This window comes from Cuculus canorus, chromosome 3, assembly GCF_017976375.1.
Source record: "Cuculus canorus isolate bCucCan1 chromosome 3, bCucCan1.pri, whole genome shotgun sequence".
NCBI lineage: Eukaryota > Metazoa > Chordata > Aves > Cuculiformes > Cuculidae > Cuculus > Cuculus canorus.
The window spans coordinates 106,007,252-106,029,603 of record NC_071403.1 but is presented as its reverse complement, the minus strand read 5'-3'; the positions used below and the strand labels follow the sequence as shown (position 1 = coordinate 106,029,603).

The 22,352-nt window shown below is 37.1% G+C and overlaps 1 protein-coding gene across 4 annotated transcripts in view; it reads left to right on the top strand.

Annotated features, from left to right (window-relative positions):
* MEMO1 (mediator of cell motility 1) overlaps window positions 1-22,086 on the top strand; it is a 30,524-nt gene extending 8,438 nt beyond the window's left edge. Inside the window, exons 1-9 of one of the 4 annotated variants that reach the window (XM_054062025.1) lie at window positions 2,757-2,781; window positions 4,168-4,249; window positions 7,047-7,115; window positions 9,032-9,144; window positions 10,477-10,588; window positions 11,540-11,682; window positions 12,836-12,912; window positions 18,394-18,498; window positions 19,822-22,074. In XM_054062025.1, coding sequence (XP_053918000.1) covers window positions 2,772-2,781; window positions 4,168-4,249; window positions 7,047-7,115; window positions 9,032-9,144; window positions 10,477-10,588; window positions 11,540-11,682; window positions 12,836-12,912; window positions 18,394-18,498; window positions 19,822-19,953 — 843 coding nt within the window. In that variant the 5' untranslated portion in view covers window positions 2,757-2,771 and the 3' untranslated portion in view covers window positions 19,954-22,074. Of the gene's footprint in view, window positions 1-2,756; window positions 2,782-4,167; window positions 4,250-7,046; window positions 7,116-9,031; window positions 9,145-10,476; window positions 10,589-11,539; window positions 11,683-12,835; window positions 12,913-18,393; window positions 18,499-19,821 lie in introns of those variants that run through there. The other 3 variants (XM_054062024.1, XM_054062023.1, XM_009569144.2) reach the window with 3 other exon arrangements.
* The last annotated feature ends 266 nt before the right edge of the window (window positions 22,087-22,352 follow it).

The window sequence follows — 22,352 nt, the reverse complement described above, 5'->3', positions numbered from 1 at the left end:
GGGGTCTGTGTTCTTTGGAATAGTCCTTATACTTTCTGCAGTTTTAACTAAGAACAGAAACTGGTTAGTCCTCTGTTGCATTTCACATTGGAATTTGCCTGACAGTTAAATCAAACATTTTGGATTCGTCTTCAGAGTTGTGGAGAGAAAAGTTCCCTTAGTTCCAGATATTAAGCTAATGGTGCGCCAGCCCTCAAAGTTTCACTGTTACCTTGGTTTTTCTAACAGCCTACAAGAATAGACATTTATTTCTTGGTATGTATGCTGTATTGCTTATTGGAAGTATTCAAGGTGTAGACTTTTTCATAAATGGATGAAGGTAGTTGAAAGATAAAAGGAGTAACGCTCAGAAAAACACGTTGTCTCCTATAGGGCAGAAGGCATGTTTAGGCAAGTAAAAGCCATCAAGCAGAAGTGTGAAAGCTGGGGACTGCAGTGTTACTGTCATTGTGCTCCAGCATTACTTGCATTGCTGCAAGTGCTGTACACATACAACCAAGGGAGGACTGCGCAGTTTTCTCTGGTGCTACTCTGAATTTTGGTTGAGACTTAGCACTTACAGTAAAAAAAGTGTTCACCAAGACTGAGGATTTGGAGCAAGCACTGCATCTTCCCTCCCAATATGAGAAGGTGGTTTTGCGCTAGTAACAGTGGCTGCTGGGGGGTAGGAACAAATTCCGATTGTATTGTGTTGACGGTTACATAAAGGCTTCAGCCCCATGTGACAAGGTGAGCTTGGCTGGGAAAGAATGTACTGGTTTGGCTTAACCCACAAAGTTTGGACCATGACAGCCATAAATTGAGGTGATGAACCTAAGTGTGTGACTGCTGGACGTCTTCATGTTATTATTCATTGGGTAACACTGTCTTGTATTTAACTGGGAAGGATTCCTTCTTACTCACCGTGGCTCTTTGTGAGGGGATAGCAGTGGTCATAAAAATAATGTATCCTTTTAGGCCAAATAGTTGAATAAATGCTACCGGTAGCATTTCATTCATAAGTTTGTCTGGTGGAGACTTCATCTGTGCTTGCTATTACTTTTTATTTGGCATGACTTCTGCTGATTTCGAAACCAACATAGGATGTGAAACATCCACAGATAATGTCAGCTTTTTTAGTTGCGTACCTATGTTTATACCTTACTTCATAGAGTTGAAATGATCTTAATGTTAGGTGCTTCAACAAAGCTCATATTTTGCTGCCTAATCTTCCTTTAATCAATAAAAGGTCTGATCTTGCAGAATTAAAGCTGGGGTGTGTTGATTGTTGTGTCCAGAAGTTACATCCATAAGGCTTTCTGTCCTTCTCTCTGGGTTACCCTTAAAACTCCATTGGGCTCATCCAGCTTGCTTAAGGTGGGCTTTCCACCTGTGGCTTGGGGGCAGGAACATCTCCTGCTTCCCATCATTGTGGGAGGAGGATACATAGGCAGCAGCGCTATTCCTCACCCATGCTTGTCAGCTTAGGAGGTGGATATTTATGGCAGTTATCTGAATGACTATTTGCAAAGACCTTTTTTTTTCCAATTTAACTTAATTTACATATGAACAAAACTTACTTGTAGAGCTCTTAATGAAGAAACTACTCATCTCCTATAAAACAATTCCATATGGCAGAGCACATCTACTGTAATAAAGTGGGTTTATTTATATTTTGTAAAATAAATTAAAATATTATGACTTTTGCCTTAAGCACTGTCATCTTTGCTAAGTTGGGAAAAAAACCCCAAAACTTCTCTGAACGCTTCCAACAAAAAGTTGATGCCAATGTAGTAACAAGAAATTTATGGTTTTAGAATATCCCCCTTTAAAGTATTTGTAAACGTAGGAAGCTGCATTTGAGCTAAAGTCCTGTCAGTTCAAGTGTGTGCTGTTACATTGTTTTTTTTCTTCCCTTTAGCTGAAAGGTCAGGTGGATATGTGGTACTCTCCCTCTTTCCCTGTCCTTCAAAGAGAGAGATCCGTTTACGTCTTTTATTAAAATAGTGCAAATACCTATCGGTTGAGCTGGAAACTTACATTAGGTCTGAGTTAATGATTTAAGAAGGCATTAAAGGAAAAAAATCTGAAAGCGGATGTGTTATGTGGGCCTTCAATAAACCCTTAAAAAAAATCCTAGTTTGAGAAGGGTCAGAGGAAAGCCAAGCACCGTGCATTGTTTAGGAAGAGTCCCAAGACTGTCTTGTTTTGCTTGGGAGGTTCTGCTGTTGTGTTGCCTATGGATCATCATCTTTGAGGAGAACAGGTCAGGTGGGATGGGCAGAATCATCTTTTGTTTAAGACTCTGGATAGCAAACGTTTGGGGGGGGGAAAAGTGTCCTAAAGAGCTTCATTCAGAAAGTACTTTGTTCTTCTACATACTTTGGGAGGATTTGGAAGTAAAATTTTTTTAAGGGATTTGTATATAATTAACATTAAGTATATAAAAATTAAAAGCAGTAAGACTGTGAAAGAGTACTATTTTGTTAGTCTCCTGGTAGCTTAGAAAGAGGGTGCAAGTAGAGGTCTGTTTATTTTTTTACCTAGCTCCCCCAACAGCCTCCATTTTCTAAGATGTCTTTATCTCTATCTCTATTGCATGTCTCTGCTGCTTGTAATTTCTGCAAGCAAAAGAGTGAAGTTGGTGTGGTTTTTATTGACGATTTTGTTATTTCACAAAGTGGCTGATCAGTGTCACTCTTGCCCTCCTTAGAGCTGTGGACAGCAACTAAGGCATTCATCATGGTGGTAGTACACTCGGGGAGATGGTATTGTGCTAGTTTGCCTTCTTCATGCAGGAAGGTAGGGTTCTTTACAACCACAGAAGTCATCCTTCTTTTCATGAAACACAGGAATTTAAGTTTTGTACCAAACACTGCTCTGACACACACACAGATAGTCAAGGGTGTTCTAGAGAATGCTTTTTGGCTATTGCTGCGCAGTGACTGGGTTCTGCAAAAGTTGGCATCTTTGTTCTGGTTCTCTGTAGTTCTTGTTAGCTTTTTGGAGAGGTGTCAGCCTGATATCTGGGCTGTTTGGAACATAGCTGTGAAATTGTTGCAGGTATTTAATTTGATTTTGGCTTTTTCTGGCAGTTGGTGGTTTTACACCTGCATGGGAAAGTTACAGAAATCTACAAGATGTGAGGTAGAAGAAAAGCAACTTACTGCACCTGACTTTACAGATGAACTCTGACCCGCAGTTCTGTCAAAAGCATAGTGTCAACTGAAAACAGTGAATCTATTTCTCTTTGTTAATGATGTGCTGCTTGTAACAATAGCAGCTGAGTGAGTTTTACTTGAAATTTCACATCCTTTAATATAAAGAATGTTGCACGGTGTTTTTCAGAGTTGCTGCTTCAGTAATAGTTTTATATCAAAAAGTTTTCTTTGTGAAGGGAAATAAACAAAATATATTTTTTAGTGTTGTATTTCTAGAAGGCATTTTTATCACCTGTCAGATAACTGAATTGAAAATATTTGCCACTTGCTGAGGTACAGGATTTAGTTTAAAAAGAAGTTAAATGTTGTGTTGGCCAATTATCAAAATTAATTTTGCCATGAAGTTTATGTACTCGTATATTAATTGATCAGAAGTTGTTAAGGCATGAGTGTGAGCATGGTATAGCCTCACTTCTTGCTTTTTCCTGTGTATTTACAGTTTCCTCAGGTTACAGTGTGCTTTGTGTTCTGCTCTTATGCTTGCTTGGTAATAATAAAAGGACTAAATACCATAACCATTGGCTATCATGTCAGTATGTATGATCTTTGTATTATACTGTCTTCCCATACGGAGCTGTCCTGGTATAAGTCATCATAACTCTTTACTTCTGAATTCTGCAAATATGGTAACCAGAGGAATCAGTCATGTGTTAGCCTCTCTTTTGAGGTCAGGAGCCATCTTTTTCTAGTGATGAAATGGTATGTGCTTGAGTCCACAGAGCGAGAAACGTAAGGGTGTGCTTGGATGTGCAATAAATGAACTTCTTGGACTAGGAATTTGAAACTTTCCTACTGTAACTTTCAACATTACATTGGAGGTGTGTTGGGTTTAATTTTTTTTTTGTGAGTTAAACACAGGGTTTCATGTTTAAGGTGATTTTAAATCCGGTGGTCTTTTGGACTTTCTGAAATACTTCCAGAATTAAGTAGTCTTTTATGGCTTCAGTATTTCCTTGTCTCTTCATAGGACCCCAGCTGAATGCACAACTAGAAGGCTGGCTTTCTCAAGTACAATCCACAAAAAGACCTGCTAGAGCCATTATTGCACCGTAAGTTTGAAATTTATCTTTAGTATATATGACACTTGATTGGTTAAATGTTTCTTCATTTTGAGTGATTTTTGAAAGCTAAAAGCTACAAGTAGTTATTTTGGATATGGGATGGAATGGAAGAAATCTGTGCATGTTTTAGTGTATGATCAGTTTCCTCTTGCTGATGGACTGAAGACATGACATTCACTTGTGATCCGGTAAGACGGATAAGAAGTGTATTAGTGGAGTGGTAGTCTAAGGTGACAGCTCTTTCAGTGCACTTCTAGTATAGAACAGCTATGTGCATTTAAACAACTCCAGACAAATAACAAACCATGCAGAACAAACAAAACTCCAGCACCTGCCTTCCCTGGCCTTAGCAAATTTGGAAACAAAAAATAATGAAACACTATTCAGCTATCCAGAATGGTTTACTCTTTGTTATTTTAGTTTGGTTTTGTTTGGGTTGCTTTTTGTTTGTCCACAGGAGAAATAGGGATCATCTAAACTTTAGGTAGAATTCAATTTTCTGAAGTTGGCAAGACTTAAGAAAAATATGTTGATCATTCCAATTTAGTGTGAGTTCGAAGGAAACGCAAGAAGCACCTTAAATATGGTGTTTTTTCGTGTCCTAATATAGCATTGTCATAATGTTTGAACTATTCCGTAGTAGTGTTGAATATGCAGTAGAAATTGACGCAAATCTGCCCTAGTCTTTCTCGCAGGAATGTCAGAGAGGAGGCCTTTCAGCTCTGCATTGGGTAACCAGAGTTCGTTTTCCAGAACTTCTAGAAGTCTTCCCATGGTCTTGCCAAATTGTGTTGTTAAGTGTGCCTTTGTTTTCCCACTTGTAAAGTAGGATGTGGCTAATAATATTTTTTGTGAAATACTGAAGAACTCTGAGCCTAGCAGAGGAACCTTTCAGAAGGCTCTACTGACTCTGTCAAATAATGCACCTTGCTGGTTCACTAGGTCTTGGTCTTCTGTTTATTCACTGGGTGGGTATGTTAGTACCTTTGAGCTCTTTAAATGAGTGAGGTAAGTGGCGCTGAAGTAAAACTCAAGGTAATTTTGAGGATAACTTCCTCCAGATGTGATTTTGTGGATGAATATACATGCATGCAAGGATATAAATGTATGGACAAATATAGTATCCTCCGGTAGTGTGAATAAGGAACTTACCTTCAGGCATCCTGTGCATCCCAGGGCTTGCAGCACTTCATCATTCTTGGTATCATTTCACAAAAAGGCCACCTGGAAAGCTGTAGTTGTGTTGTTGCATGTATTGGATTTTTAAAGTAGATGATAGCTATTGACTTAGGGTCACAGGTGCTCCAGATGATTTTTAATATTTTCATCAGTGTTTACTCTTCTTATCAATGATATTGACAGCAAGATTGAGTGCACCCTTAGCAAGATAGGAGATGGTGTGGTTGAGAGCAGCCCTGTCAAGAAGGACTTGGGGGTATTGGTGGATGTAAAGCTGGACATGAGCCGTCAATGCGCACTCGCAGCTCAGAAGACCAACTGTGTCCTGGGATGCATAAAGAGAAGTGTGGCTGGCGGGGTGAGGGAGGTGATTCTCCCCCTCTGCTCTATTTTTATGAGACCCCACTTGGAATATTGTGTCCAGTTCTGGAATAACCAACATAAGAAGGATATGAATCCATTGGAATGGGTCTAGAGGAGGGCTATGAAGATAATCAGAGGGCTGGAGCACCTCTCATATGAGAACAGGCTGAGAAAGTTGGCGTTGTTCAGCCTAGAGAAGAAAAGGCTCCAGTACCTGAAGGGGGCTAAAAGAAAGCTGGGTAGGGACTTCTTACAAGGAGATTTAGTGCTAGGACAAGGGGGAATGGATTTAAATTGGAAGAGGCAAGATTTAGATTAAACATTAGGAAGAAATTCTTCACAATGAGGATGGTGAGGCACTAGAACAGGTTGCCCAGGGCATGGCAGCGGGCTTAGAACTGGATGATCTTTAAGGTCCCTTCCAACCCAAATAATTCTGTGTTTCTGTGAGCTCCGGAGGCGATGAGGCCTGGAATCCTGGTAACATTCTCTAGAATGAATACTTTTAGTGGTGTAAACTGAATCTTCTCCTGTTTTTAACAGTCTTTAAGGGAATATTTATTGGGTTCTTGATATTTGGATGTGATATTTGAAACAAGTAGTCAGAATAATTATGAACTTTTTTTGGAGCACACACAGGTCAAGAAAGGCTCCAGGCTGTAGTAACAGGAAATGATAAAGCATGCTATAACACTCACTGTGATAAAAGCTGCAGCGCTGCATTTCATTCCTTACCCTGTGCCTATACGTTCTCTTGCTGAAGTATTCTATGACAGTGCTTTTTTTTTTCTCTGTTTATCTGCTATAATGTGTTGTCTCTCTTTGTCAAACTCCTCTACTGTTATAGTATTCAGTTACTGGAGTGTGATTAGAAGAACTTTCTCAGGTGGCATACTATTCCCTTGTCCCCTGGCAGCACTCTTAGCATTACCACGAGCTTCTGATAATATGCAGTTGTGTAGTCTGACTAGTAGTATCTTATGAGTAACAAAAGGTATTTGATCTGGAGGCTTACTTACTAACTTTCACTGATAGTTCTTTAACAGATATATCCCTCGTATGTTCAGTACTGGAACAGTGTTCTCCAGCTTGTGCAGGATTTGATTTTTGGATCACTCTTACTATTTCTAGCTCATTGAGGACAAATAATATTTAAGATATTAACATTTAATAGCAGTATCAACATATCTAAGATGTTAAACAGTATTTAACATATTAACGTTCTGTACCTCCTGATTTGCAGCCATGCAGGATATACTTATTGTGGATCTTGTGCAGCCCATGCTTACAAACAAGTGGATCCTAATATTACGTAAGTATTAGTTTTTCTTCACTAAGCAAAGAGTAAGACAATGCCATTGCAATTATCTGAGAAGATGAATGTTCTTTTTACTGTCTTAAGTACTTGAAGTACTCTAATTGTGTACTTCTTTTAGTCTTTTATGCATCCCTTCTCTTTTAACATCATTAATGTTCATAGTTTGGATGTTATAAAAGAAAAAATGTCGAATTGTTGAAATTGAAGATGTAAAGCAGTATTTTCAAAAATTACTGGGAATTTTTGATAACTGACTTTTTAGAAGGGAAGGGTTAAAGGTGTTCTTTTTGCAGGAATAACATTTGATTTGCTTTATTTTTACTTTATTGCTGGATGTTCCACTGTCTTTATTAAAGCCCAAGCTGCGTGGTTTTTTTTTTTCTTTTTTAACTGGCTGCAGGGTGTCTGTTTTTCATGGGTTTTTTTGTTGTTGTTGTTGACAGGTTTTGATTATTTAAGTATATAAAAATATTTGATCATGATTCTGCATTGGTTTTTCAGTGCAGGATTATGGGCTGAATGCTACCAGGATTCTCTTCTGCTGTGGAGAAAGTGACCAGTGTTTGTATATGATATTTGAAGTCAGTGAAAGTTACTTGTAATAATTTTAAATAGACTTCTGTTTCTAACTGCACAACAGTTTAAAAAAAAAAAATTAAAATTAAAAAACCCAGCACCTACTGTAGTTTGTGACTGGCTCTGAAAATACGAATCCAGTTATTCTAGCTTAAAGGAATATAATTCTTGTGTTCTGCTGACTGCAACATTTTTTTTAAATGACAAAAATTTAAACCATCTCCAGTATTTACTCGAAGTATGTATTTTGCAATGTTAATATAAAAACTGGCTACGTCTGAGTGGCTCACGAGATAAAATGTTGCAATGGTCTCTGAAGAAAATGGTCTTGATTATTTCTAAACTACTGGAAACAAAGTGAAGATAACTTATGGTGTGACAGATGACTACTTTCCCTAAAATTTCTAGAGCAAGTTGCATTCCCCATGTTTAGTGACGTGGAGTTGATTGAACTTTCTGGATCGCTTACTCTTTTGCTGCGTGGGATGTTTAGAATTCATCTTTCAGCTGAACTATTGCATGTTAGCATATTTTGTTTCTATGAGCTCTGAAAAACTTCTAGTTTTTTAATATAGCTTGCTGTAGCACTCCACATGTAAGAAAAAAATCTTTACGTATCTCCCACCCTTTAGTTCAGTGCCAGAAACAAGAAAGTATGATTCTGAATATTAAAAGCTGAATTTCCTATAGTTTTTTTTTAAGCCTTGTGGAAGGAGATCCGTAACATCAAATCTAGAGTCAGGAACTGAGAGCTTGATAAAATAACATCATGATGACATGTGAAAACTTGCAGCATCAGCTAGGAATGTGCAGGTCCAAGTTGCTGATGTTGATGCAACAGCTGGATCGAAACAGCATTTGAGAATGACTTAAGCTTGAATTTGGTAAAATCTGAAGTAAGACTAATCAAGTAAATAAGTTAAAAGCTCTAAATAGACAATAAATCCATAATTGTCATCTGAGGGCATGCACCCATAGTTATTGAAGGTGGTGTGCAACTGAAGTTTGTATTGGTCCAAGAACAGAATGCAAAAATCTGTTCTATGGGTCTGTAACACATCATTCATCTTCCAAATGAGTCCAGTCAGACAGATTTCTAGCTGAGAGGTGGCTGATATATAACCTGCTTAAGAGGTTTAAGGCTCCTGGAAGCATTTCTGAGACACCAAGGAGGGCTAGGGCGTGGATTGATTTGTGATCTTACAGCAGAGTAAAACTATTAGTAACCACCAGAGAGTATCACTTCATACATTTTATTAAACTTGTTTCTCTAAATCAAGTCTCTGTACAATTGCAGTTGTCTAATTGGTGGGCTTTTGTGTTAACTGTTGTAGCCGAAAAGTTTTCATTCTTGGGCCTTCCCATCATGTGCCCCTTTCCCGATGTGCACTTTCCAGTGTGGACATTTATAGAACACCTCTGTATGATCTCCGAATTGACCAAAAGAGTAAGTGCATGATAAACCTTACATCTTGAAGATTGCTGAGTCTTGACTATTAACTGTGGTACTGCAGTTCTGAGGACTCTCTTGTTGTTGGGCACTTACTGGCTTTCAAGTGGCTTACAAGTATAAATCTGTGAATTTACTGCAGTGAAAGCTAACTTCTGAAAGGTCCTGGTGGTTGCAAGCATTGCTATATTATAATGTCACTCTTACTCCTGCAAGTAAAGATTTCTCAGTCTTTCCTTATCTTTTCCATTATGAGTATGTGCCTCTTGACAAGTGATCTTTCAAAAGGATCTGAAAGTGTTACATTCGAATAATAGCCCACTACATACCTGCTGCATTATTCTGTGAAGTATTCTGTCTGCAAAAAAAGTGCTTTAGTTTATTTCGGATGGGGGAAAATAGAACAAACCACTGCTTTTATTTGGATACTTTATTGCACATGACTTTTAAACTGACAAAGTACCTACAGAACTTAAACTCTTAGTCCATGGAATACCACTTTTCTAGACTAAACTTAAAGGTGCAATGAAGATAAATTTGATATTTTGATTTTTTGAGGTATACCTATATAATACAATATATTTTTCAGAAGGGCTAATAGCACAGATACATTGCTATTCCATCATGACTGTGATTAAGCAAGCTGTTATAGTTAAGGCTTTCTAAGCAGCATCTGCCTATAGGAATTTCTTTAGGCAACAAATGTTTTGATATTCTGTAGAACTCCTTTATGGAGTGTAGAGGAGGCACAGCCGTACTTCGAGTTCTTCATGTAATGGAGAGTTTTCAAAATGTAGCGATGATTTTGCATACCAGCAAGCACATATGAGAGTAGAAAAGATAACTTATAAATGTGGATTACTTAATCAGTTTTCGCTGTCTCTAGATTTCATGATTCACTTAATAAATTGTGTTAAATAATAACACATCCAGCAATGGCTCAGCTGATCAGCAATTTTTATTATTTTAAAACATATGATGATATGTTTGTGAAAACAATCATTCAGTGACTGGGCAAACGGATGCATGTTTTCAAACGTGTTTTGTTTGTGTTACTTAAATTTCATATCATAACGGAAAATCTCAATATACTAACAAGGTCACTGATTCAACACACTTATTTTGTAAATTGAATCATGATGTTTGTACCTTAATGTCATAAACATAATTTTAATCCTGCATTTGTTTAAAAACCAGTGGCTTATGATGAAAGTCCTTGGAGGCAAGTAATTTGTTGTAGTGGGCTTGTTCTGATAAAGATGCATTGTATTTTCCTTTCCAGTGTTTTGAAAAATAAAGTAGTAAAAAATAATCTTTAATTCATTTCAGTTTATGGAGAATTGTGGAAAACTGGAATGTTTGAGCGTATGTCTCTACAGACAGATGAAGATGAACACAGTATTGAAATGCATTTGCCTTATACTGCTAAAGCCATGGAAAGGTACTAGGGCTAATTACTACTTGTAAAGAATGAGCATTATGTGTGTTAAATGTTTGAACTTCGTGTGAAGTGCACTAGGAAGTAATAATACCCTTTATGGTATATAATACCCTATGTGATGTATAATACCAACACCTCCCCACCCTCCAATAAAAATTCTGGGGAGGAGAGGGTCAGAGACTAGAATTGCTGTAATAGAAACTATAAGCAGAGAAAACACTTAAATGATTAAATTGGAACAACCCTTATGAACAAGTTTATATTGACCTAATAGAGTTAATTAGACATGCTTTCATGAATCTTTCTCATTAGCTATTTTTTTTGTTTAGTTTTTTCATCTTTACAAGGCATCTCTGAAAGAAGTTCAAATACTAATAGGTGCTTTTTGTGGGGTTTTAAGTTAGTTTGGAGCCTTAATACTAATTCTGAAAATGTGGTTCTGTTTACACGTGCTATTTCGGATGAGTGCATTGGATATTTTTTCTTTAAAGGTGGTATTTTTTGTCAATTTGTGGTGGGTGTCCCCCACCCGACTTTTTATTTTTTTATCTTTTCTTCTATAGTACTTGTAATTTTTCCTGGAATATCTGTATACATCTGTGTAGTATCTTGAACATTTTCATATAAGTTGGAAAAGTACTCAACATTTGTGCAGCATCTATATGGGAAGAATTTCACTCTTCCTTTATTCATGGTTTCATTTTTTCTTTTTGTTTGCCTGGTGTTTTTACATTGCAACGAAGGTAACTACTCTTGGGAGGGGAGGGCATTTGTTTTCTGCAGTTGAATTAGTTTCAGGTTCTAAACCAACTTCATAGTATGACTGTACCAGATTAACTGTGTTTTCAATTAAAATGTTCCTTTCTAAAACGTTCTGCAATTTCGGTTAGCAAGCCCTGAAAAAACTTCAGATGTTACTTGAATTACAACCTCTTTTCTTTTGCTTATAAGCCATAAGGATGAGTTTACTATTATTCCTGTCTTGGTCGGAGCACTGAGTGAGTCAAAAGAGCAGGAATTTGGAAAACTCTTCAGTAAATACCTAGCTGATCCTAGTAACCTCTTTGTGGTTTCTTCTGACTTTTGCCATTGGGGTAAGTTTCACTTCTCTTTGTTCTAACAGCATGATGAATATTTTGTAATGATTTTCAAATAATGTATTTCATTAAGCATGGAATATTTAAACTTCTGTTTAATCTATCTTTGAAACTGAAATGCTCTTGTAAAGCTAAAAAAGGATTTATTTTTTTTTAATCTGGAATACTGGATGAAAAATATTAAGGTGGTGATGTATTTCAGCATAGTGGAGGGAATAAATGATGAATGTATATGGGTTTTTATGCATCTCTTTAGTGTTGCAATGAAATAAGTATCTGAGGTTTCTTGCTCTTTTTACTCTTCTTTTAAGCACCTCAAAGCAACTTGCAAAACTAATTAGCTAAAACTTCACTGGACATGGCAACATCCCTCTGAAGGAAATAAGTTTTGTACATTTTACTGCTTAGGTGAGGTAGCGGATGGAATATTTATGCCAATTCACGAGAGCTATCCCAGTTCATCTTGGTGGCAGAGCTCTAAAGACTCCAGAAGCCTTGACCTCTGTCCTGCTTTAACACTTTATTTTTTTGTGATAATAGCCAGAAAAAGGACTGCTTCAGAAAGATGTGTTTTATGTTACACAACAGACCTTCTTCCCCTTTTTCATTGTCATCTTTGGTCAAGTTACATAATTAAGTGCATATTTTACTCGTCTTTGAATTGTGGAATACGTGGAGGTTCGTAAGAAATACCTGAGTTCTGTTGTGCCTAATGAACCATCTAGAACTGTTCACTGAATTCTCATGAACTTATTCTTATTTACTGTGGGCTTTGTTGTGCAAGCAGAAGTAGCCCGACTCCAGGGTTGACTTTATCAAGAGCAGTAGCAAAACGAAATGTTGCTTTGTGTTTTTTTTTTTTTAACTTACAGAATTGGATTCCAAGGAAATAGCGGGCAATTAATAAGCCATACTGCAGCATCAGTTTTACATAGTAGGTTTTTCTTTAGGAATATAGCTGCCCATCATGTATTTCTTACTTTGCTTCTGGGCTGCTACTTCAGTTGCCCTGGAATTTCCTCAGTTGAGCTAAAAAGTATTAAAAAAAAAAATACTACTTAAATATAATTTCGATTATTTAGTAAGTACTAGGGAGTGTTTTAGCGACGGTTCTTCCCTTTTTTATTTTATACATGATTTTTGTTTCAAGGTCAGAGGTTCCGTTACAGTTACTATGATGAATCCCAAGGAGAAATTTATAGATCCATTGAGCACCTAGATAAAATGGTAAGTTTTCAGATTTGGTGGAACTAACTAACAAATTTCTCCTGTACATTACATTTCTTTGAACACTTTAGAAGTTTCTTTAACAAAATATTATAGATTAGCTATTTTATTGAATGTATACTTTTCTTTTGTTTACCACAACGAGAATTTAGCTCTTGTTTTCAGCTAGTATTCTCCGTTTTAATGACTGCGCACAATATATCGTGAATATAATCTGGTAAGCATAAGTTATGAGAATAAATGCATGCTCACCTACCTTAAATGCTCTAGTGTAAGGTAATTCCTGTTCGCATACCTTCTTATGTTTTCAGGAAGCAAATAGTTGTGAATTGAGTATTGTGGTAGTTGAGGCTTGATAGCTATACCTGCATATTGAAACGGCATTGTGAGTATGCTAATGGTGTCAGGAACATCTATTTTGAGGAGGAAAGATTGTAGGGGATTGTGCTTGTCAGGAAAACATTGTCACAGTTTCCTTTGGAGTAGTCTCCCCCTCGCCCCTTACTCTGTAATAGGTGAAGGGGAAAAGCAGTAAACCGGGCTTCATTGCGGGCTTGGCAAATGGCTGAGAGGAATGCTAAATATGTAGAGATCATGATGGTAGTTATGTTGCATTTTCTTTGCAGTCACAGGACCCAAGGTTTTATTTTTAAATGAAAAATTTGTGTTGATGCTTGAGAGTGTACTTAAGGCACAGAAGAGAAGTAATTCTCCTGGAAATACGTAACCTTAAAATTTGTTTTAAAGGTTTGGATCATGTATGTATCTTCTGTAAAATCTGTTAGAAGAGAAAACTGTTATTCAAGACATGCTAATCTTTTTCCTTGTCTCGAAGGAATAAATCCTATCTGCTGGAGAGATCTCTGGAGTTTTTGGCTTTGTGTATCCATATTAACCTGTTTGGTTTTTCACTATTCATTGCTGGAATGGAAACAATAAATAATTTGCCTTCATTCTGTTTATCCCATTTTTAATAATTCTTGTTGTCAGTTAAGAGGTTTCTCTATAAAGACAAGTGTTTTGCTACAGAGTGCTAGAATTTGCAGCTTTGAGTGTTTTTGCAGAGAAGCAGATTAAGGTGCATTAGCAAACATTAGTTCTCCCTCCTTAATTTCTGTAGTGAAAGCCTGTAGAAAGAGTGGACTTTGGCATTTAATTAATTTTAGTGAATACATTGCTGCGCCAACTCATTCTTTTGATAGTTATTCAGCCAAAAGAAAATTACATTTTTTATAACATTGAAAATTATATTTAATAACTGTGAATATACTGTGTAATAACTGTGCAAATACTTTTTCAGTCTGAAGTTTAACTGGAATACTAAATATGCTGCATAGCAGCATATTGTGGTTGGTTTTTGCCTGTTTATATTGTGCTGTATGGGAACACGATTCCATATTCAAACTCTGTACAGAGTAGGCTTTGCTTTTGGTGAATTTCAGAAATGTTTTTTTAGCAGTATTGTGAGTATGCTTTGGGTGCTACCCACAATGCCTAGTCACGTTTCTCCAGCTTTTGGGAGGCGTTTGTTCAATTTTGTATGCCTCACTCAGCTGCTTCTTGTTTCCTTAGATAACTATTGAATTTTTTAATGTCATTTGGCATGCTAAAGAAACTTGTGTTGTTGGAACTTCTAGGCTTCTCCACAGGGAAAATATTTTGAAGATAGAGATGATACTGTACTAAAACCATTAGAGGTTTTAACTTCTGCTGTTACTGGTCCAGTAATTCTGTTGGGCCAAACTGGGAAACAAGCTGACCGAGTGCTTTGTAAGTAGGAAGATATTCTGGGTTAAGGTGAAATTACTTTTCCTTAGAAATGAACTTGTGGGAGGACAATAGTCTCTTCCTTATTTAAGCTGGACATTAAATACAGATGCATTATGATTTTCCTGACTAGTGCATAAACGGTGTTAAAAGCTTTGCGCACTGAAGATTTACTAACCTGGTAACCACTCTGAGAAATATTATTTGCTGTGATTTTAAGTTAGAGCCTTTAGACTCTAACATAAAAAAAATTACAGTAGTAAATATTGCTGGGCAGACATCAATTTCTCTGTGGTAAATCTAAATGTGACTGCTGTTACCCTGGGAGTACCACAAGGCACCTTATGAAGTGACAGTGAAAGGAGTAAATAGCCCTTTAGTTAATTAGGTTTCCTCAGGGAAGAATCCTCAACCGAAAATTTATAATTGAGCCACTGATGTGCAATAATTTGTTTGTGTATCACAATCTGATACCTACCATTTTTTTAAGTAAAAGGAGGGGGAGTATTCTGTAAGATGCCATTGAAGACTAATTTTATTTATTATGGTAAGACAGAAAATGCAGACTGCTCACTTCAATCCTCACTGCCAGATTGCTCATCTTTTATCTGTTTGTGAAACTTTGTGCCTCTCTTAAGTGTATAGGGGAATTCTCTTACCCTGAATGCTGGAGGATAATGCAGGCTCTGAGGAGAGCTGTGCAGGAACAGCCAGCAGCTGTTGTGCAGGGGCCACGCACAGCACAGGTGGCTCTATTGAACCACTGAATTCTGGTGGCTTCTGTGGTGCTGCTGTGGTGTGCCAGCACCTTCCACAGTGGCTCAGCCTGAGAAGGCTTCTTAGCTTGGCCATATTGCAAGACCACAACTATCTGCCTGGATGCCCATCTCCCTGTTCTCTCTACTGTGCCCACCCGTAGTTCTCCTGTTGGTTCTTTGTCTTCTAGTCTGAATGACTCCACACATGGAAGGATAGTTGGACTGTCTAGTGCTAAAACCAAGTTTGTTTGTAGTTCCATAACTGTGCTACTAGTTTATGCTTTTTTTAAAGTGTGAAGAAGTAGCTGAAGTTACTGCAGAGTTAAACTTCAGCAGCCAGGGATTATTGGAGCATAGTATAAAATAGGCCTATGGGTTATTTTGTTTCGTTTTTTGTTGTTGTGTTTTTTGGTTTGATTTTTTTTTTTCTGTAAGCTTGTAGATACTTGGCCCTATAAGGGATGATATTTAAGAATATTAAAGATATTTAAGCAGTGCATGCTTTTAATCATATTAAGTGCATTTTGCTAGGATGTTGTAGATGCCATTTAAAGGGTCTGGTTAACTGAGATGTGCAATTTGTGTGGGGAGCCATAATAACCATGTGATAAACTGCAGAACTGTGTGATGGTTTGCATTTTTATCATGTGGGTCTTGTATATTTTACCTCTGTTCTAAAACATGCCTGGCTGTGTTGCTGAGAACTATGAGCTTCATACTTAAACTCTTCAGAAAAGTAGAGCACAACTTGACAAAAATGTTTCCTTTTTTCCTCAACGCCATTTTAGATTGAGAAACAAGCTTGGTAGTCTTTGCTCCTCTGCTGCAATGATTTTAAAGTCCGAAAGATTGAAAAGTTCGGTACAGCTGAATGCTCATAGGGTATGTGTTAATACCCATTTCCTGTGGATTTTCTCCTGTCTGTGATGTATGGAGATCTGTTAGTATTTGCTGGGATGAACTGCATAGCTCTAAATGTTTTGCAGTACTGAACTGTGCATTGAAATAAGCTTACCAGGCATTCTGATAAATCCATGTCTGTTCATTTGAGACAAATGCTCAAATGCCTCTGCCCAATATATTCCAGTGACTTACAGCTATAAAATGAGTCTCTCCTTTGAGCAGCCATTTTCACTTTTTAAAAAGTCGTGAAAGGGTTTAGAAATGGCTGAAAGACATTTCTTATGAGCTGTTCAATATCTGAATAAGTGTCTCATGCATGCTTAGTTTCACTTAAGTGTACAGTTAAGCTTGCTTCTGCTTTCTTTAGCTGTGTATTGACATTTACAGTTCAGAAGTAATTGAATGGTTCGAAGACATGCATTTAAACTTCAGAAGTGCCATTATATCTGTGTAATCACTGCTAGTTAGAGAATAGCTACCTTTATTTTTCTGGCACTCATTTAGTTTCTGTAGATCTGGAGTGAGTCACAGCTGTAATTACCAGCCAGGGGTCCAAGCACCCTCTCCATGACCCAGGAAGAACTGAGCTCTTGCCGGCAATTGGTCAGCATACTTCGGTTTTATTTTTCCATAAAATTTCTCTCTTTATGAATTCATTTTACGTCTGTTTTTAATTAAAAGTACACAAAGCTGGTGGTTATGGTTGCTGTTTTCTAATCCTTCCTGGCTCCCCTGGCATCTCCAGCTCCTCCACTGTGAGCTGTGATCCAGTCTGAGTAATTAGTGTATCTGCCAGATCAGCACATGCCCTTGCAGACTATTCAAGATGTTTTGCTCTTGAGGTGGAGGTCAGATTGACTGCTTCCTGCATTGTGATTTCTCCTTTTAAAACCCACACTTTCCCAAAGCTGGGGAAGGGGCTGGGAAAATTGTAGAAACCTTAGGAGAAATTGTCTCCCTTTGTGTTATCAGCCTTCTGTTGTTCCCATGCTAAATGAATGGCTCTTTCCAATCTCTAAGGAAAACCTTCCTATTTCATCAGCTACTTGTAAGAAGCAGAACCATGTGTTTTACTGAATTAGTGACTGTCTGAAGCTCAGTTACCAGGTGAAGAGAATTAATCATTTTCCGAGGAAGGAAAACCACAAGAGGCCGAAGTCTAACATAGGCAAAATATCAAAGCCATGATAAATTCCAGGCTATAATTGATTTAGGCTTGCTTTAATCTACTTTCACTGTATTTGATCTGCTCTGTGGGATGGGGTAAGAGTAGGCTGTATCTGCAGTTGTAGTATTCTTTTTGCTTTTAGTAATGCAACTGTTTATATGGACAATTTTGTTTTCCATACATGTTCTGGTTATCATAGTGTGACTCCATGGCATCATGGGTTTCACTGTGAATGGAGAAAAGGATGTATATATGTGACTACCTCATGTGAAGTGGAAGCATAATCTCCTGACTCTTATGTTTCTGTCATGCACCAACTTTCTAGTGCTTTAGACATGTTCTGGATCTGCTTTTTATGCTCTGAGCAGATGGTCAGGCTGTGCTCAGTTCAACTACCTTGCATAGCTGTTGTATCTAGGGTACATTACACTTGCCACATGCTTGAATTCCACGTGTGTATATTGATGATTTGTCTAGGATCTTTGGACATCTGGAAGTCCCAGAAAATGCTCAGCCCTGTGCTCTGTTACCAGGGAGAAGACTAGTAAATTTGTCTGGTCATTGCTATACAAAATCGTATGGAAGGAGGACACCCTTGGAGGTGGGGAGATCAGCTAGTCTGTGGGAGAAGCTTTTTTAATGTGCTTCACTATATCTGCAACGATAGCTTCACAGATATGTGGATCATAGACAGCTTTGGAAGAGCTCCTGCGCTCTTAGTTTGGCAAGGGATGGCAACAAGATGACTACAAGCTAGAGCTCACATGCTGAGATTCCCTTCATACAAAGTAGAGTATTTTTCCTCCAATGTTGTCATAAATAGGTGATGTATTAACATCTGCTTATGAATTTGTGAAGTAATCATTGCTATTGGTTATTTTTCAGGGTATGAACATTATAGAGCAGCTAGATCCTGTATCTTTTAGCAATTACTTGAAGAAATACCATAATACAATATGTGGAAGACATCCTATTGGAGTATTATTAAATGTAAGTAACTTTTGATTTGTTGAAAAATGTAACTTTTTGCACAATGCTTACTTTTATCTCAAAGGCAATATTGCTGGAGTATTCATTAGTTTTTAAATGCAAGTGTTAAATTAACTTATTTTTCCAAGTGTTCACAACTTGGTCTCTAGTTCCCATGTCTTGAGTATAGACAAATGTAAGCTTTTATAAGGGCTGAGGGTTTTCAATTCCGTTAGGCAGATGAGGTACTATGTTCTTTTTGAGTATCTTTGAAGTACAATTATTCACTTTCTCTTGGTCCTAAATAAACAAATCCATCTCCCTGAAGAAGTAATGTACATGTGTTACATCTTTGAATCGGTACTTGGAATCACGTTTATTTTTTTTTACTGTATTGATATTAGCTGGCTATTGTGAGTACCTTGGGATGTCTGGCAGAGTTTGAATAGAGATATGATAAGAAGTTGCCTCTGTAAGCATTAGTGCATTGCACAGCTAACTATTAAATTAATGGCAATTAGAATTCAGATTGACTGGTACGTTCTAGTTACCATGCTCTGCTTTGGTGGTGCAGTGCAGACATAGATCTGGCTTAACTTAGTTTTCTGAATTGGGTCACAGCTGCTTTACAGAATTGCTGGAGTGCTGCAGATTAGTCATGTTGCTTGAGTGAATCTCACTGTAGTTTTACTTTAAATCAAATCTGAAACAGGAAGGATATTAGCTTTTTTTAAAAGGGAAAATCTAAATCACAGGAAATGCAGTCTCCATGGAGACTGTATAGATGAACCTTTTAAAGCAGAGTCTATAAAAGTTTGTATGCCCAATATCAATATTGGGGGATGAATATAGCAAAAACCAGTACTATGACATCTCTGCAGAAATATCCAACTGTTAATCTCGGGTAATGATTTGCTTTGCAGGGAGTTTGAGAAATTCTATTCACTCACTTTTGCCAGTTGTCACACTTAAATTCTTGGTACATGCTTTTTCCTTAATTGAAGAAATACGATCCAAAAAGTGTTAGTAGAGGGTTTGGGTTTTTTTCCTGTTACATGTGTGTTTCTATATAAATTCCCTATGGAACTGAAAGCATTATTTCTGAAGGATCTATTTTGAAAGGTTGTTTAGTATTGCTTTATAGAACTGTATGGATGCACACAGTGCAGTGAGGGGAGCGTCAGTGAATGAAATGGCACAGAAATGGGTTAGGTGGAGATGCTTATATTGTTATGAGAGATGGAGCAAGGACCCTTGGGTGTGGGGAGAGGACTGAGATCTAGAAAATGTCATAATGTCATTGATACCTTTTTCTAAACAGTTTGGTTTTTTGCCTCTCTACAGGCTATCAGTGAGCTCCAGAAGAATGGAATGAATATGAGCTTTTCATTTTTGAATTATGCTCAGTCAAGCCAGTGTCGAAACTGGCAAGACAGCTCAGTGAGTTACGCAGCTGGAGCACTTATGGTCCACTGAACCACTAAATGCTCAGGGATGGCACCTGCACACACTCTGTATACGGGATCCCAGCCTAGCCCTTACAAGAATACAGTCCCTGGTCTTTGGGTATACCGAAACCTCAAACTAATAGAACTTTCTTCTTTTCTAGTAGGTGTAGTCCTTCCTTAGTTTCAACACATTAAAAAAATGCTTTCTTGTTTAGGACAATGGAAGGAATGCTGGTATTGAAACATGTTGTGGATTTTTTTTTTTTTGAAAAGAGAATGGCTATGAAGGCACGGTGGCAGACAGTCCTTACAAATACAACATGTAAAGCATTTACCATATCCTAAATTTGCACTCTTTGCAGACCTGTGCACATATACTCAGCTTTCAGAATAGTTTTGCAAGTTGTAAACGGAAAAAGGGATGGAAGCTTTTTAATAAAAGAAAAAAAAGGAAAACAATGCATTTATAAATGATCCTGTATTAGAATATAATGAAACTCCAGTATAGTCAGTTACTACCCGTGATGTACAACAGATATCTTCTATTTTAGTTGCTAATAAAGGGCTACACAAACCAAAATAGTCTGATTTAAAATTATTGCTTTGTGTTCTGTATGTGGCTGCTTGTCATTAACATCCTTTATCTTCAGTTCTTATGCTTGATAATTCAGCCAGTCTGTAAAATACTTTAGAATGTATTTTATATTCAGCATTTGTTAAGACTATTTCATTTACAGATTTTTTTATCTTCAACCTGCTCTATGAGTTCAGCTGTGCAAAAGAATTTTAAAAACTTTTTGTATATTCTAATTAATTTTGGTTTACAATTATCTATAAAGTAGTATCTTTTAGTATGTGATACAAATTTGTATCAGAAAAACACTTTTAATGATTTTTATGCTCAGTTTATTAAAGTAAAATGGATGCAGTATTTTTATTTGAAATGGCTTAAAATTGAAAACAAATAATAGCTTGAAAATTATAATTCTTTAGAGTATGTATCAAATATTTATAGGCCACAAAAGCCATACAGTGCTCAGATCAAGCAATTATTCCTCAAAGACTTAACTGGGAGGGGAAGGTAAGGCTGCTTTTTTTTTTTTTCTCTTGATTTTATTCTTTGTTTTTTGACTTTGGGTAGAACTGTTTCATGTTCCTTAAACTTCATCACATCTTAGGATTTCTTGAACTTTCTTCCAGCCAAAATAATGTTGCAATTCTTTGAGTTATTGTTCCCGAAGACTTCCTTTTGTTCTAATAAGAAATGCAAAGTAGGGTGGCAATACTGGCTCATTATCTAAATGGAGATTTCATTCCCTGATATTTCACCTGCTGTCAAACAACCTTCTGGTATATTCAGCTTTTCTGGGTGGCAGAGGGGAATTTTAGGATTCAAGTTAGACTATCTTTGGAGGTTGTGAGAATTGCTGCATACAAAGTCTTTACCTGAAAGCCTACCAGACATCTTGATTTTACTGTTAAAGTACCCTTTGCTAACAGGCACTGCTTGCACCACTTCTATTTTCCTCACCACAGTTGGCCACCATTTTCAAAACAACAGGTGAATGCTCCATTTACAAAATGAACTACTTTGCAGATATTCAGAACCCATCCCAAATGCCAAACTCCTTTGCATGTCCATTTTTTAGTTGCCTTACTGCTCTGTCTTGTTCTTAAAGTCTCAGCAGCAAACAGTGGAAATTACTTTCAGACCACTTTTGACAGACCAGCAGGAAGGCTGTGCAGGTAAAACTGAACTGGTAGCCAGTCTTTATAAATACTTGTCTGAGTGTGCCTTATTAAAAAAGTAGTTTCATCTTTTCAGTCTTTGGTGCATATGAGTTCAGTTAGGACTCGGGTTTCTTTCAGTCTTATGCCAAATGCTCAATGTCATTATTGAAACACATAGTTAATTGCAACCTTTCTCCCGAAGGTAAACATAGTAATTAGCTTCTGGATATAAATGCCTACGTTGCATCTTAGTTCTGTAAGATAGTTTTAATAAAAACAAAACATAACTGGAAGAGCTTCAAGGAAATTAATCAGCCATTTTGCTCAGCACAATGTTATGAAATATCTTACAGTGAAAGCGCTTCACATGTAAACTGTGTAATGGATTTCAAAATAAAGTTTCTAATTAAAATGGGAATTTCTGTGCCTAGTAATAATAACCACCAATGACAGTTCAGAAGCCCACTCAGAAATTTTAAGCTTTGTGAATTCTGCTGTAACTTCAGAAGGAGTTGTTGTAAAAATTCTGAAAGCAGAAAATACCCAGCTTCAAAGAACTTGGATTTTTTTTTTTTCCTCTTTTTGGTGGGGTTGGAGGGAATCGACTTTAGTGCTTTGTTTCCTGTTGTGTCAGTTTGAAATGTGTCAGAAGGAAAAGTAAATAATCTCCTGAAAAAGTTCTTCACTCAAGGCTAT